Source organism: Hibiscus syriacus, unplaced genomic scaffold (assembly GCF_006381635.1).
Source record: "Hibiscus syriacus cultivar Baekdansim isolate YM2019G1 unplaced genomic scaffold, ASM638163v2 tig00110621_pilon, whole genome shotgun sequence".
Classification (NCBI taxonomy): Eukaryota; Viridiplantae; Streptophyta; class Magnoliopsida; order Malvales; family Malvaceae; genus Hibiscus; species Hibiscus syriacus.
This window is the reverse complement of record NW_024062802.1, coordinates 1,762,146-1,776,983: the sequence shown is the minus strand read 5'-3', so window position 1 is coordinate 1,776,983 and position 14,838 is coordinate 1,762,146. Positions and strand designations below refer to the sequence as shown.

General features: G+C 32.1%; 1 protein-coding gene and 1 pseudogene across 1 annotated transcript; one reads left to right on the top strand and one right to left on the bottom strand.

The window, feature by feature from the left end:
* Positions 1-3,592: 3,592 nt before the first annotated feature.
* Positions 3,593-8,299, bottom strand: LOC120136244 (annotated as a pseudogene).
* Positions 8,300-11,507: 3,208 nt separating this feature from the next.
* On the top strand, positions 11,508-14,322 carry LOC120136245 (beta-glucuronosyltransferase GlcAT14A-like). The gene is made up of 4 exons (XM_039152343.1): positions 11,508-12,205; positions 12,348-12,423; positions 12,540-12,655; positions 13,576-14,322. The coding sequence occupies exons 1-4, from the start codon at positions 11,614-11,616 to the stop codon at positions 14,088-14,090; spliced, it is 1,299 nt and encodes a 432-aa protein (XP_039008274.1). The 5' UTR covers positions 11,508-11,613; the 3' UTR covers positions 14,091-14,322.
* Positions 14,323-14,838: the final 516 nt, after the last annotated feature.

The window sequence follows — 14,838 nt, the reverse complement described above, 5'->3', positions numbered from 1 at the left end:
AAGTCTTATATAAATTTTAATTGGGTCTTAGATATACCCTGGTCTAGACTAGAGAAACAACCCTTGACCTAATTTTTTTGTAAAAAAATATTAATGTGTTACACCTTTTTTTATTTAGATATAAGATAGAATCTTTAACAAAGCACACATTAATATGTTATAATGAGTTAGGCTTAAAGTTTTGTTGATGTGTTAAGTGCAGAGTTGTTATTTCATTGTATAAATATTGATGTGTTACACTCTTTTTTTTATTTAGATATAAGGTGAAACTTTAACAAAGCACACATTAATATATTCAAACTATGTAACCGTTGTTATATTAAGGATCATAATTTTTTATTTATAGATAAATAAATATTGACATTAAGAATGAAATAGATATAACATTTCAATCAATCAATTAATCATTTAAAATTTTGAATCTCTATTTTTCAAAAACTATTTGCTGATCCATTCTCTTTGTTCATCTTCATTCGCTGTCGGCGTCACGTCAGATTGTTTGCCCTTATCTTGTTGTGCGCTTTGGGGATTCCGTCCGCTACCCAGCTCACTCTCTTAGGTGGCGTTTGGTTTGTTAAAATGTTTATGAGGGAATTGAAATCTGTGAAGGATTGAAATTTGTCAGAATTGGAATCTGAATCTAAAACATGTTTGATTGGTAGAAAATTGAATTGGAATCGAATTCCATATTCTGTTTTGGTTCGCAGACATGCCAGATGAATTTGATTTCAGTAATGTAAAATGATAGAATTGTCATTCTTGTTTTTTTTTTTTGCTTAATTTTAGTTTGTTTTATAACTTACATGTAGCAATATATTATAAAAAATTTAAAAATATTAAATTTTCATTTTATTGATTGATTATTCATTTCAATAAATTATAAAAATCATATTAATAAACATCATAAGTTAAAGGGTAATCTATGTCAAATACCACTCACCTTTAGACTCATGCTCGTTTATGCCAGCAACGTTTTAATTTTACCAATTTTAACACTAACGTTTAAGTTTAACTGCAATTATGTCATTCCGTCATTAATGGCGTAACGGCACGATGACATGGCACCTCCGCGCCGTGACGTTACTGACGTGGCTCCCTCATCAAAACGATGTCGTTTTTGCATGATGTGTTGGTGCTAAAAAACCTCAAAATGACGTAGTTTTGTTTGAGAAAAATTAGTAAATAATGCATATGAAGGGATTTAAACCCATAACCTTTTGAAATAAAAGTTAATATATAACCACTATGCCAACTTAAATTTTTTGTTATAATTCTATAAACATAATATACATAAGTCATCATTCGAAAAGTTATTTTCTAAAAAATCATGAAATTATTAAAATTCCAAAAAAAAAACCCTTAAATTCTATAAAATTTCAAAAAACTCCTAAATTCCTAAAAATTCCAAAAAAATTTAGGGAGTCAATAACATAATATATTTGAACAGTTTGATATATTGAACTTGTGTTATTGATTTATTTCCCTACGAAGCATGTTCTAAATGCTCATTTGGAGTCAATAACAGAAGTGGCATCAATAGTGTTTGTGTTTAAAGTATATTGAATAACATGAAAATCTTGAATTTTCATGTTGTTTTAATGATTCTAATTTAATTTTAATGTGTTAAAATTATTGGTAAAGTATTATAAGTGATTAGGTTTAATTTTCCGGTCATTAGGAGGGTTAATATCGTGTTTTAAGTCGAAAACAATGTGTTGTTTGGAATTTGTTTTCTACCCAGTTTTACAAAATTTGCAATTTAGTCCATGAACTGAAATTGTTTAAAATGACATATAATTTATGCTCCTTTTATTTTGGAAATTTGCAGAATGATTTTTAAGTTTAATTATATTAGTTTACTGAAAATTCTAAATTATTATGTAAACTTTATGATTTTTAGGAATTTAGGAGTTTTTTTTAGATTTTTTTGGAATTTAAGGTGTTTATTTGGGAATTTTAATAATTTCATGGATTTTTTAGAAAATAACTTTTCGAATGTGACTCATGTTATGTATATTATATTTATAGAATTATATCAAAAAATCTAAATTGGCATAGTGGTTAAATATTAACCTTTATTTCAAAAGATTATGGGTTCAAATCCCTTTAAAGTATTATTTACTATTTTTCTCAAACAAAACTACGTCATTTTGAGGTTTTTTAGCATCAACACAGTCATGCCAAAACGACGTCGTTTTGGTGAGGGAGCCACGTCAGCAACGTCACGGCTCGGAGGTTCCATGTCATCGTGCCGTTACGCCATGAACGACGGAGTGGCATAATTACAGTTAAACTTAAATGTTAGTGTTAAAATTGGTAAAATTGAAACGTTGTTGATATAAACGAGCCTAAAGGTGAGTGGTATTTGACATAGATTACCCTAAGTTAAAATCACTCCAATTAAGGATGGTCACGGGTCGGCTTTTTGGTCCACCCGACCCGACCCGAAAACAAGGGAACCTCCACTTGAAACATGACCCGACCCGACTAAAATAAAGTTTCTTCCGACCCCAGTGACTTAATTGAAAAAAATTATATATAGAGGGGTATTATTGTAATTATTTCTAAATATATAAGGTAAAATTATATATTTTTTCGGGTCGGGTCGGGTATTTTTCACCCTAAACCCGAACCTGACCCGAATATCACACTTAAAAAACTTAACCCGAGCCCGAAATTTTTAAAAAAAATCCGACCAATCCCGATTTTTTTTAAAAAAAAATCAAACCTGAATACCAAAGATTGATGAGGATAATATGATCAAATTTCACATTCTCTCCTCCAAAGGATTTCAATTCCATCAGGTTATAGATGAAATTTACTTTCCTCCCTTAATGAATTAATTTCCAATTCCCCTTTGAAAACTTGAATTAAACATGAAAAAAAATAGTGAAATTGATTTCAATTCTCCTAATTTTAAGGATTCCTGCAAACCATTCCCAACAAAGAAATGAAGGGTTCACAAATAAACACTGAACGCTGCACATGTTTGACGGTCTCGTTGACCAGAAGACAGTGCCAGAAACAACACAAACGTCAGCTGAAAACGACGGTGAGAATAAATTAAAATTCTTTTAAAGAGAAAATAATAGAAATTTTAAAAAAAAGATGAAAATCATAAATTTTTGAAAAAATTAAATATATCTCATGCCATATTAATAATTTAATAATTAAAATAAAAGAAACCGATGATATAAATAATCGAAATATAATTTATTATAAATAATAATAGATCTTATCCTTAAATTTTTAAATAATCTCATGATTAGAATCTTTTAATAAAAACAGTTAATCTTACTAGAAATAAAAATCCAAATTATAATAATAATTTATAATCATCATAAACTAAATATACAATTTAACGTTTAAAAATAATAATGGTATGAATTATTAAATCATTTGAACCAAAACGAGTTTCTTTATGGTCACCTCTTCATAAATACTTGGTTGATTCCTTGATTATTGACATAAACTCCAGAACATAAACGCAATTAAATTAACAAAATTGAAATATTAAAATTGAGATAACCTTGTAGCCGAATTGAATCTTAATTTTTCCTTTAAAGAAAATAAATCAAAACTGTTGAAGAGAGCGAGAGATGAGTCCTGCCGCCAGTATTGACATGGTAAATATTGAAGTGAGATGGGGTCAGTCAGACTCATTTCCAGAATCAACGTTCATCGGCTGAGGATTATTAGTATTGCCCTTCTTCTCATCATCATATCGCTTTTTATCAATTCGAGCCTTTGCTTCATATGGTTCCCTCTCCTCCGCTGCATCCATCACTTTCTTACTTTCCATTCTTCAGGGAAAAAAAGGAAAATCGATATAGTTATTACTTACTTGACAACTTTCTCCACCTCTCTCCCATTATTTTCGACAACTCTGTAAATGACATTCCCGGATTACTCTTCTTCACATTCTGTAAAACAACATTCACAATTCCACCACCTCCTAAGACATACTGATAATTTTCATTTTTGCATAATTCGAAAAACAATATGCGACCCTACCTCCCTTTCCACCTGTGAGAAAAACATGAAACCCGACAATGCCCTCTTTGGTGCATTCGGATCCTTCTTTTTCCTCTTCTTCTTCTTTCCGTCATCTTGTACCTCTCTACCTTTCTTCTTACTTGCTTTCGAAGAAGAAGAAGATGCTGCAGCAGCAGCAGCACACAGTTGCACCAGCTTCCTTCTTCGGTGGTGGTTCCTTTTTGGCAGGTTCCATCTTCAACAATAAAAAATGTTATTTCAAGGAACAAAATGACTTGCCTCTTTCTCATCTCCACTTCTACTAGCATCAGATTCGTCCTCCCCAGAATCGTCAGTTGGAGAACCCCCATCATCCTTGTCTGCAACAAAGTCCTCATCCTGCACTCATTCACCATGTTTACATCAGTGTGAGATAGGCAGAAACTAAATGCTAAGATGCAAACATCTGAATAAATTCAGACAATTGATTTGAAATATATATATATAATTTACCTCCTCGTCACTTTCACCTCCACCAGCTTCATTTTTAATCCGTCCAAGATGTGGGTCAACTGCATCGTCATCCTCATTTTGAAGAATCTCGGCCACACCATCTGCAGTCCGTACATCTCCAAGATTCATAATCTTCAAACCCTTTGAACTGCATGATAAAACAGCAGTTAAAAGATACCCAATGGGGACTATTAACCAACTGGAAGACCATATTAACCATACCTGATAAAGTCAAACAAATTGTGATATTCATTTCTCTGAATATTCCGGAACAAATGTTCTTGCTCAGTTTTTAATCTTATGAGAAGATCAAAGTAATGCATATTAGAGCCACCAGCAGCATGCCTCTCAAATTCAACATAGTCAATCTAACATTTTGGGCAAAAAGGGAGAAACAACCAAACATGTCAATTAAAATGGATGTTTGTTATTTGCTTTTACACCAACGGATCAATCAACAGGCAATTTAGACTTTATACCTCTTCATGAAGAATAAGTGTAGGAGGCTTGGGTAGAAAAAAGAAGCTCTTTTCAAGTGGATACAAGACACCATCTTCAGCTTTCAGTGAAGACTTGACAGCGTAACCATCTTGACAGCTACGAAATTTTCCTGGTTTGGTAACTTTGGCGCCAGATAAACCACGCATTATTGTGGTAAACACCTCATGAATAAGTCCCTGTTTTATCAAGCATAATAATAGGTGTAATTTTTCTCGTAAATCAAGGGCATCCAGAGCTTTGGGAGAGCTAATGTTATTTGGGGGGGGGGTATTACCTTGTAAGATGGTTCCAACCTGTCTTTGTATTTTGAATTCAAAAGATCTTCATTTATGGACAAGGTGCTTTCAACTACATACTCAGTTTCGAACTGCAAAAAAGGAACAAGTAGGAGATAAGTCCAAAACATTCATTGCATATCCGGTGAACACAAATATAGACAACAAGCGATACCTGCAAGACAATATGAGGATACAAAGTTTGCCCTTTACGGATGGGTGGATCCAATGTAACAACAACAAAGGTATGAGGCTGGTTAAACTGCCAAACAAACAAATGAGTGGGAAAATATGTTAAAGAGGTTATAAACAAAATGTTGCGACTCTTGTATCAATGAACAATAGTATTCATATCAAGGAAAGAATTGAACCTTTGGAAGCAAAAACAAGCGCACAACACTGCTATACTGAATTTTGAAATCATTAGCCTGTCCTTGGAGTCGCAAGAATGAAAGATGTAGATCAACACTATACCGACCCCTATAGAAAAATTGAGTGTGATTACGTGCGGCATTTTTCATCCCTATGTCAATGTGTTTCGGGGAGACCTACCTTGGTGTGAGGATTGCAATGCCCTCAAAAGTGACAACAGCTTCCTCAACTCCAGTACCAACATCAGCCACTGACATGATCTTTTCACGGAAAACCTAGCAGAAAATTATTTGTACATGGCATCGGTAATGTAATCATTAGATGTACATTCACATATCATTAATAGAAAAGTGAGAGCAGACTAACTTGAGCAGGTGGACGATTTTCATCACCAACAAAGTGGATGTTAGAATTAGGTATGTGGAAACTTATCTCCATAAGGGAATCTTTCTGTCATTGAAGAAAAGAAACAACTTTAGAGGGGGAAAAAGTAAAACATGTGTCTTGTTGCTGGACAAATTTAATGCAGGCAAAACTTTTCCTTTATCAGTGAAGTTCATATAAACAAGGTGATCACAAGCATTCAAAGAGAGAAACTTCTTTCAACATTACTAGACAATCAGAAGGGCAGTGAGAAACACACCTCATTAGCTCCAGTTGTATCATCCACATGGAACTCCAAGATAACATCATTTTTTCCTTGAAGCTGAGTTTGTGATACATCTGCTAATGACACTTCAAAAGCTTGTTTTGAACCACTCACAAAGGTAAGCATATTCCCTACAAATACAAATAGAAGCTTTCAAAACTACAATAATAGGCAGGTTTATGGAATAGCAAAAACCAGCTGAATGCCAGAATCAAAAAACCCAGCCATGAAGGAAAAGATCAAGCATCCAAGGGCCAAGCAAGACAAATGATGCTAAGCTTGGGATCTGAATTGAAAGGCAGCTCAAACTGAAGCATAAATCCCTTACTCTCACTAGTGCACAAGATATGAAGTTACAGCATGCGGGAAAAATATACATTACTATCCCCTAATGGCGAGCCAGTACAATGACAGAAAAGTATACACAAGTGAAACACGGCACATGAGACCACAAAAATTTAACATCAAAAGTTTAATGCCTCACTAGATCATTGATTATATCCTACGAATGGACACATGAGGCACAGAAGCATAGAAAACCTTAAAATAATGGGGAAATGTTCACAAATAAAAAAATTGTTCTAGATCTCAAACACGCACAAGCAGATACCAAATGTAGACAGAACAGTTTGAAAAAACTTTGTGTAATCTGCTTCTGTGACCACAAACAGAAACCGGCCTAGGTTAGAATTTTTAAGAAGGAAATGAAGTGAGGTTTCACCAACCATTTAAATCAACTTCTCCCCAATTATGTCCATTGACAGAAAGCTGCTTTTCTTCTGGTGTTATTCCACAATTGTTCTGGAAAAAATTGGTCAAACTGGCAACATCCTACACAGAAAAATTAACATAACAAAATAAGAATCATTAGTTGATAGATCTCCCATCCATTAAGCACAGTTCATAAACATTACTGGCAACCATTAAGCACGCAGAATGAGAAAGTTGAAAATTAACCTGGTCACGAAATCCTGCAAACTTGTAGTACAACCCGTCTTTGATTCTTACACCAAGTTGATTTGTCCTAGGGACTTTCATCCATGTAACCCCTAATATATCAGATTTTTCAACTTCTACTGCTTTACCGCCTCCTTGTTTCTTCCATAAAATACCTCCTGAATAAATTTTAAGCTGTCCGGGATTCTGCATTTCATCACATAAATAACATGAACGTAAGATTTCATTTTTTTTCTTCTCTTACCACGTTTATGAAAAGTAAAGTGAAAAAAAGAACTTGAGCAAGTATTTATGAAAAGCAGAAAAACTGACACACTGTATATCTAAAGATCAAACTGGTAAGCCAGACAAAATGATCGGAACCACAAGATTACAGAAATTTATACTTTCCTCAGCTGTTTTCAGGCAAATCATGTACAAAATATACTAATATAGAATTCAGAAACTATAATACCAACATTTGCTAAGCCTAAACTTAAAATCATAAAATTTCACCATAAACGAGAGATTATACAAAACCTCAATGAATTAGGTTTAAAACGAATCACTCACACATATAAAAAAACCATAGTACATTTCGTTCTATCAAACATAAGGATATGAGAAGCATACTGAAAAAACAACATAACTAAAGTATAAAATATTAGAAAACGAAACTAAAAAAATTAAAGTTTTAAAAAAGAAAAAATTTGAAGGAAACCTCAGCAACAACCTAATAATAATTGCAAAAACCGAATCGAGTTTCCTCCAAATTTTAACCTAAACACAGAGCAGTCAGGTGATGAAAAGTATTGATAAGGAAATTAGGGTTTAGAATTGATTTCAAAAAAAAAATCGAAAAGGGTAAAAACAACAGATTAAGCTACAAAAACAATAGATGAAATAAAACAGAAAGTTCCAGATAGAGAGAGAGGGCTGACCGTGCCTCCTCGGCCGCCGAGGGAGATGTTGTTGAAGAGGTGTCCGTCGGTCATGGCAGTCAATTCGATTCCGATAGACAGGGAAAATTACAGACGACGCGAAAAAAAGTGAGTGAAGAGATTAAGAAGGAATGAGAGACTCTAGCATAGATTAAGCTAGGGAGTTTTGCTTTTATAGGGTTGCAAGGGGTGCGTACTGCGCACCTATGTCGGTGTGGCGCGAAAATAGCGAGGGTAGGAGGGGAATCTGGTACGTTTATTTAGAAGAGTCTTTGGAATAAGTGGAGCAATTATATTATGCCACGTAGCCATTGGATTTCATTCTTCTTCTCATTATGTGATTGAATTGGGCTCGTTGCTTTTTTATAGCAGAGTTCGCCCCCATATATTATCGTGTTTTAGCCCATGTGAGATTTACTACACCCGTCCCAGCTTTTTTTAAACAAAATTTGACAATAATTATTTTAAATATTTTAAAATTCTAAATTTTATAAAATATATATTTTAAAACTAATTGATCGAATATTTTTGGAATATTTTTTTTATATTTTGATTAATAATAGTTTTAAATAATAATGAATTAAAGTTAAAAAAATGACCAAAAATATTTTGTAGGACACTTTCGTTTGTGATTATTAAACTTTGAAATTTTATATTATAATTATTAAATTTTAGTTTGTTTTTATTATAATTAATTTTCTTAGAAAAATATTGATATGAAGTATTCTTCTCTTAAAAAAATATTTATTTTTAAAATTGATGAATGTTATAAATGTTGAGTTTTCGATGAACAAAACAATCATTTATGATAATTGTCTCATTTTATCGTCGTTTATATCATCATTTGATAGTTTCTCTTATAAAAAAGATCGTCAAATTGCACATCATCTACTTCTTTTTCTTTCATGTAGTTCATACTTACAAAAAAATATTTCAATCTCTTCAAAACCCTTAGTAAATCTTAATCGAAATTAAAAGTTAAAACTTTTTAATTTGTCATTATTAGTCATCATATTAGCTTAAAACTAAACTATGTTAATCTTTGTTAAATAGATCCTTCTTACCATTGGGATTGAACATTGTTTCTTAATGGTAGTTAACGATAATGATCATAATGAAAACGAATAAAAAAATTTAATAACTCGTATGCATGGTTTAAAAGTTTAGTGACCAAAGTTAAAGTACTTTAAAATTTCAATGATCAGCAATGTAACTTATCCCTCTTCTGTCCAGCTTGTATATTATAATGTTAAGGGTAAATTATAAATTTGGTCATTTTAGTTTCAGTTTTCTCTAGTTTTGATTAATGATTCTGAAACATTACATTTTAATCTATTAATGTTATCAATCTGCTACATTTTGATCATGAGTTGTTAACTGAAGTTACCTTAATGATGTAACACAATAAAAATATTAATTTCTAATTTGTTTCTTAAATTTTAAATAAAATATCAATTTAATTTTAAAATTTAAATATAATATAAATTTAATTTCATAATCTAATTAAAATATCTCGTCATCAATCATTGTTTATTACTCGTCGATCACCGTCTGTCAAAAGCGACAATTATATCTCTAAATTTTAGTTTCATTTTTTATCTCCCGAACATAAATTAAATATTATTTTACTGTAAAATATTTCGATGTAAACTTATATATATATTCATTATTTTTATAATTTATTTATTTTTATAAACTGATATTTTACGTCAGGAAGGAAGTGATATCTAGAAAGGTACTAATTGACTCACTAGTGGTCTCCGAAAATTCAAACAAGAGCATAGATTATCCAACAAAAGCAACGACCATGACCGGTTGAGCATTTATGCAACATTAAAGAAATATGAACTTACCAAACGACAAATAAGTTTAGTGGGATAAGACACATTCTTAAATAGATTAAGTGTATAAATATTAATATTTGTGAACGAAATAAATTAAATTAAAAGGTTCGTCTGATTTTTGAACCTACAAAGTTTAAAATTATCTCTTTTTAGAGTAAATTATAAGTTTAGTATCTAAACTATTATTTTTATTCTCTTTTAGTTCTCAAACTTTATTTTTGTACTCGATTAAAATCTTAACCGTGATGTTAATACGTCACCATAAATAATGTTACATCATCATTAAAAAAATGCTAATAGTTATGTTAATTTTTTTACGGTGGTATCAAAATGAAACTAAACTAAATATTATGCACGATTTTAAACAAATTGAATATTAAAACCAAACAAGAGTAATTATATATTAAACGAGTATTATTATTATTATTGGGACAAATCCTCCCACCAAAACAAGCAAAAACATTATTATTATTATTTGTCTTGGTTTACTTACGGGGTCCATACGTTGATAACAACCAGCCGTCCAGTTTGGTTTGTTAGGTTTAACTTATTAGGACGTAAAAGAATATCATAGTAAATTATTTTATTTATTTTGTAAGTTTGAATTATTTTATATTTAAATATATTTATTATTGCATTACATGTTAAAATGAATTTTATATATAATTTTTTTATTGCAGATAATAACTTCTTATACTTAGAATAATTTTTTTGGTATGAATTCATTTAATATCTAAAATGATAATCACTTAATACACTAATTATAAAATGTTCTAATTTTATAAGTGATTTAAAATTTACCATGTGTATTATATATTTAATTGATATTTTTAAGATATATTATAATTTGATACATTGATGATGAAAATTTTCATTTATAAAATTTATTATTATATGTCATATTTGTTTATTCAAATATTAGTTAAAGACATACAATAATAAACAAATAAAAAACTTAATCGTTCACATATCAAATAATTAACTTCATTAGAATATCAACTAAAAACATTAATAAAAAATGAAATTTTGATAAATAAAAACATTAAGATAACATTATAATAAACGACTTTTAACTTCTTTTAATTTAGATTTTATATAAATATTACCTTCCACTCTTCCACTCACATTATAACTGTGACATAATCTTACATTAATAAAATAATAATTAAATTTAATGCTAATGACTACATAGCATTGATATAATCATTTTTAAAAAGCCTTAATGATGTTATTAAATTAATTAAATGATTTGAATGTGAAATGACTGATATCTGGAATCCAAATTTTGAATGAAGGATTGAAATAATAATAACAAGTTAAGCATATTAAGATTTTAGTTAAATAAAGCTACAAACATTCTAAGATTAAACACTTAATTAAGCTGTCCTAAATTCTTCTGTTTCACGGCGATAAACTTTCCCTTTCTGTATCCGACACGCAGGAGGAAAATAAATCCTCTCTTAAATTTCACTCCCGAAGCAGAAAATTTTACTTTAACAGAGAGATTAGATCAGCTCTCAAGTTTTCTATCATTATTTTCCCTCAATCCAAACACTAGAAAGGGAGAGAAGACTCGTCCAGAAAAGAAAAATTGAGCTTAAAAAAGAATGAAGAAATTAAGAACCTATTACTCGCAGTTTCGCCATAACAGCAATCAAGCAATGGAGCGAAAATGGATCTTGCCGTTAGCTGTTGGATCCATCGTTTCATTGTTTCTACTCTTTTTAACAACGTTAACCTCTTTTGATGGCTCCCCGTTTATTTTCTTCTACCATCCATCCGCCGTAATTGGTGGTTCCTCCCCTTTCGTGGAGAGTCAACTCAAACCCATCCCCGTCTCAACTCTCCCTCCACCTCCCCGCTTCGCTTACCTCATTTCGGGATCCGCCGGCGACGGTCGGATGCTGAGGAGGACCCTTTTAGCCCTTTACCATCCTTTGAATCAATACGTGGTTCATCTCGACAGGGAAGCTAGCTCCGAGGAGAGGCTCGATCTGGAGAAGTATGTGAAAGATCATCAAGTGTTTAACAAATTTGGGAATGTTAGGATGATTGTGAAAGCTAATTTGGTTACTTATAGAGGTCCTACTATGGTTGCTAATACGCTTCACGCTGCTGCAATTCTGTTGAAAGAAGGTGGAGACTGGGATTGGTTTATTAATCTCAGTGCTTCTGATTATCCTCTTGTTACTCAAGATGGTGAGTTTTCATCTTCCAAAAACTGATTTTTATCCCCTTTTTTTGGTTGAAAATTTTCCCATCTTCGACAGAAGTTTCCTTTTTTATTTCATTTCTTTGTAATTTTTGACATTTAGCTTTGGGATTTTGGTTATTTTTCCAGATCTGTTCCACTCATTTTCATACTTGCCGAGGGATCTGAATTTCATTGATCATACAAGCAACATTGGGTGGAAAGAGTAAGTGATTTTAAAGCATTTAGATTTCAATTTTCTCTAGACTTTCCACTTTTGGGTATCATTTATTTATGGAAACTGAGTGATCATTGAGTTTTTGTTGTTGTTGTAAATGGCAGGTTTCATAGAGCAAAGCCAATTATTATAGATCCAGGGTTGTATAGTGTGAAAAAATCTGATGTGTTTTGGGTTACTCAAAGGAGAAGTGTGCCTACTGCATTCAAACTCTTTACAGGCAAACATCCTCAAACCTTCAACTTTCTTAAACTTTTGTGTTAGTTACTATATTTAGTTATGATTAGTTAATGGTTATTTAATGATCTCTGATAGATTTGAATGATCCTTTTAGATAATGTTTCACTGAAACTGTAATATGAATATCTAGTTTTAGCTTGGTGATTATTTACTGAGAAAATTAGAGCTCACAATTACAAATCTGAATGTTATATTTTCATTGTCTGGGTTTCAGCAGTTGTTTAACTGAGCTAAAATTTGAAATGAGGTCGATTTGGTGGACTACATAGAATATACAACTTTCCTTCTCATGTTCTCTTCTTTCCTATTGTCCGAAAGCAGCTTATTGATGTGTTTTTTTTTTTTTTATAATATCACAAGATTTTAGAGTTTCTGCTCCGAAGGAAGTGGATAGGTATGTATACTTGTAAAAGACATGTCCCAACTGTTTCGCCCGATGAAAGTGCCCAGTTTGCAGCATCATACTAATGCACAAAGAACCCGTTGCTTCCTACATGAAGGGTTGCTAGTGAGAAACGCATAGGAACTAATTATTTCTAATTGCATCTTTACGTCGTTTGCTAATGGCCATAGAACACGTTGATTATGTGGTGAAGTCCACGGTTATCAGCCCTTGGTCTTTTAGGAGAAATCTGCATCTTGGGCTTTGCATAGTCATTTTAAAATTTAATTTACTGATATTTTCAATGTCTTTATCGTAATTTGAATGTGCTAGACAGAGTTTTAGGCATGTTCATCATCACCAATCTTCCCATGTTCACATCTGTAAAATACGTTCATTAACAATTTTGGAAGAATTTCAGCTATTATCTCATGAACTTAATCTATTAGGTAACCATAGATGTTCGCCTTATCTGGCATTAGGCGGTATCCCTGACATGCATCTCTTTTCTGTAATAGGTTCTGCTTGGATGGCACTTTCTCGATCTTTCATTGATTACTGCATTTGGGGATGGGACAACCTACCTCGAACCGTCCTCATGTACTATGCTAACTTTTTATCTTCTCCGGAGGGTTACTTCCACACCGTGATTTGTAATGCTCAAGAATTCCGTAACACTACTGTAAACAGTGACCTGCATTTTATATCATGGGATAACCCACCTAAGCAGCATCCTCATCTCCTCAAGCTTGCCGACATGGAACGGATGATTAACAGCAATGCCCCTTTTGCGAGAAAGTTCCCTCGGGATGATCCGGTGCTAGACAAGATTGACTCCGAGCTCTTGTCTCGGGGTCCAGACATGTTTACTCCCGGTGGTTGGTGTGTAGGAAGTGCGCAAAATGGGAGTGATCCTTGTTCTGTTATTGGTAATACAACTGTCATCAAGCCTGGCCCTGGAGCAACGAGGTTGGAAACCTTGATCAGTTCTCTTCTATCCAATGACAACTTTCGACCGCAGCAATGCAAATGATACCATCAGAAACTTGGTTAGTGGGGCATTCATACCGATTAGGGTTTGGTTATACATAAATCAGAAGACGAAGACGATGCAACAAGTGTTCCTTCTGGTAAGGGACAGGAAGTAGACGAGATATCTTTGGATTAGTTAAGAGGGATGCATTGATGGATACATATATTTGCAGTGTTATATAACTATCACCAATTGAACAAAATTTTAAAATAGATTTTCATTTTGCCTTCCATTTACATGATTTTATTTGTTCCAGATTGAATAGATTAGAAAATATGCAGTACTTACGAAAATAATAATCATGTTGAATAGATTAGGAATTGTTGTTATTCCTTTAGATATTGGGTTTGAGTACCATGTGAGGGTTTAATGTTAAATGATTGAGAGTTATCTTTAAACAGATACTATATTGTACTTATTATATATTAAAAAATAGTTTATTTTTAGGATAAAGTATACAAATGAAGTTATAAAATGGTCTCTCGACTATAGAATATTGTTTTGTTAAGTGTTCAGACTATTAAAAGTTATAAAACAACCACTTGATTATTTATATGTTTTAAATCCGTTTTATGGTTGGAGGATTATTTTGTAACTTTTAATAGTCGGAAGATTTAACAAAGCAACATAATTGGAGGACCATTTGTGTATTTACCTTCTTCTTAATAGTTTAAAGTGATTATAAGCTAGTACATGTTCATAACTTTCTTAATCAATTGATAATGCACATATACCCTATAACTACCCC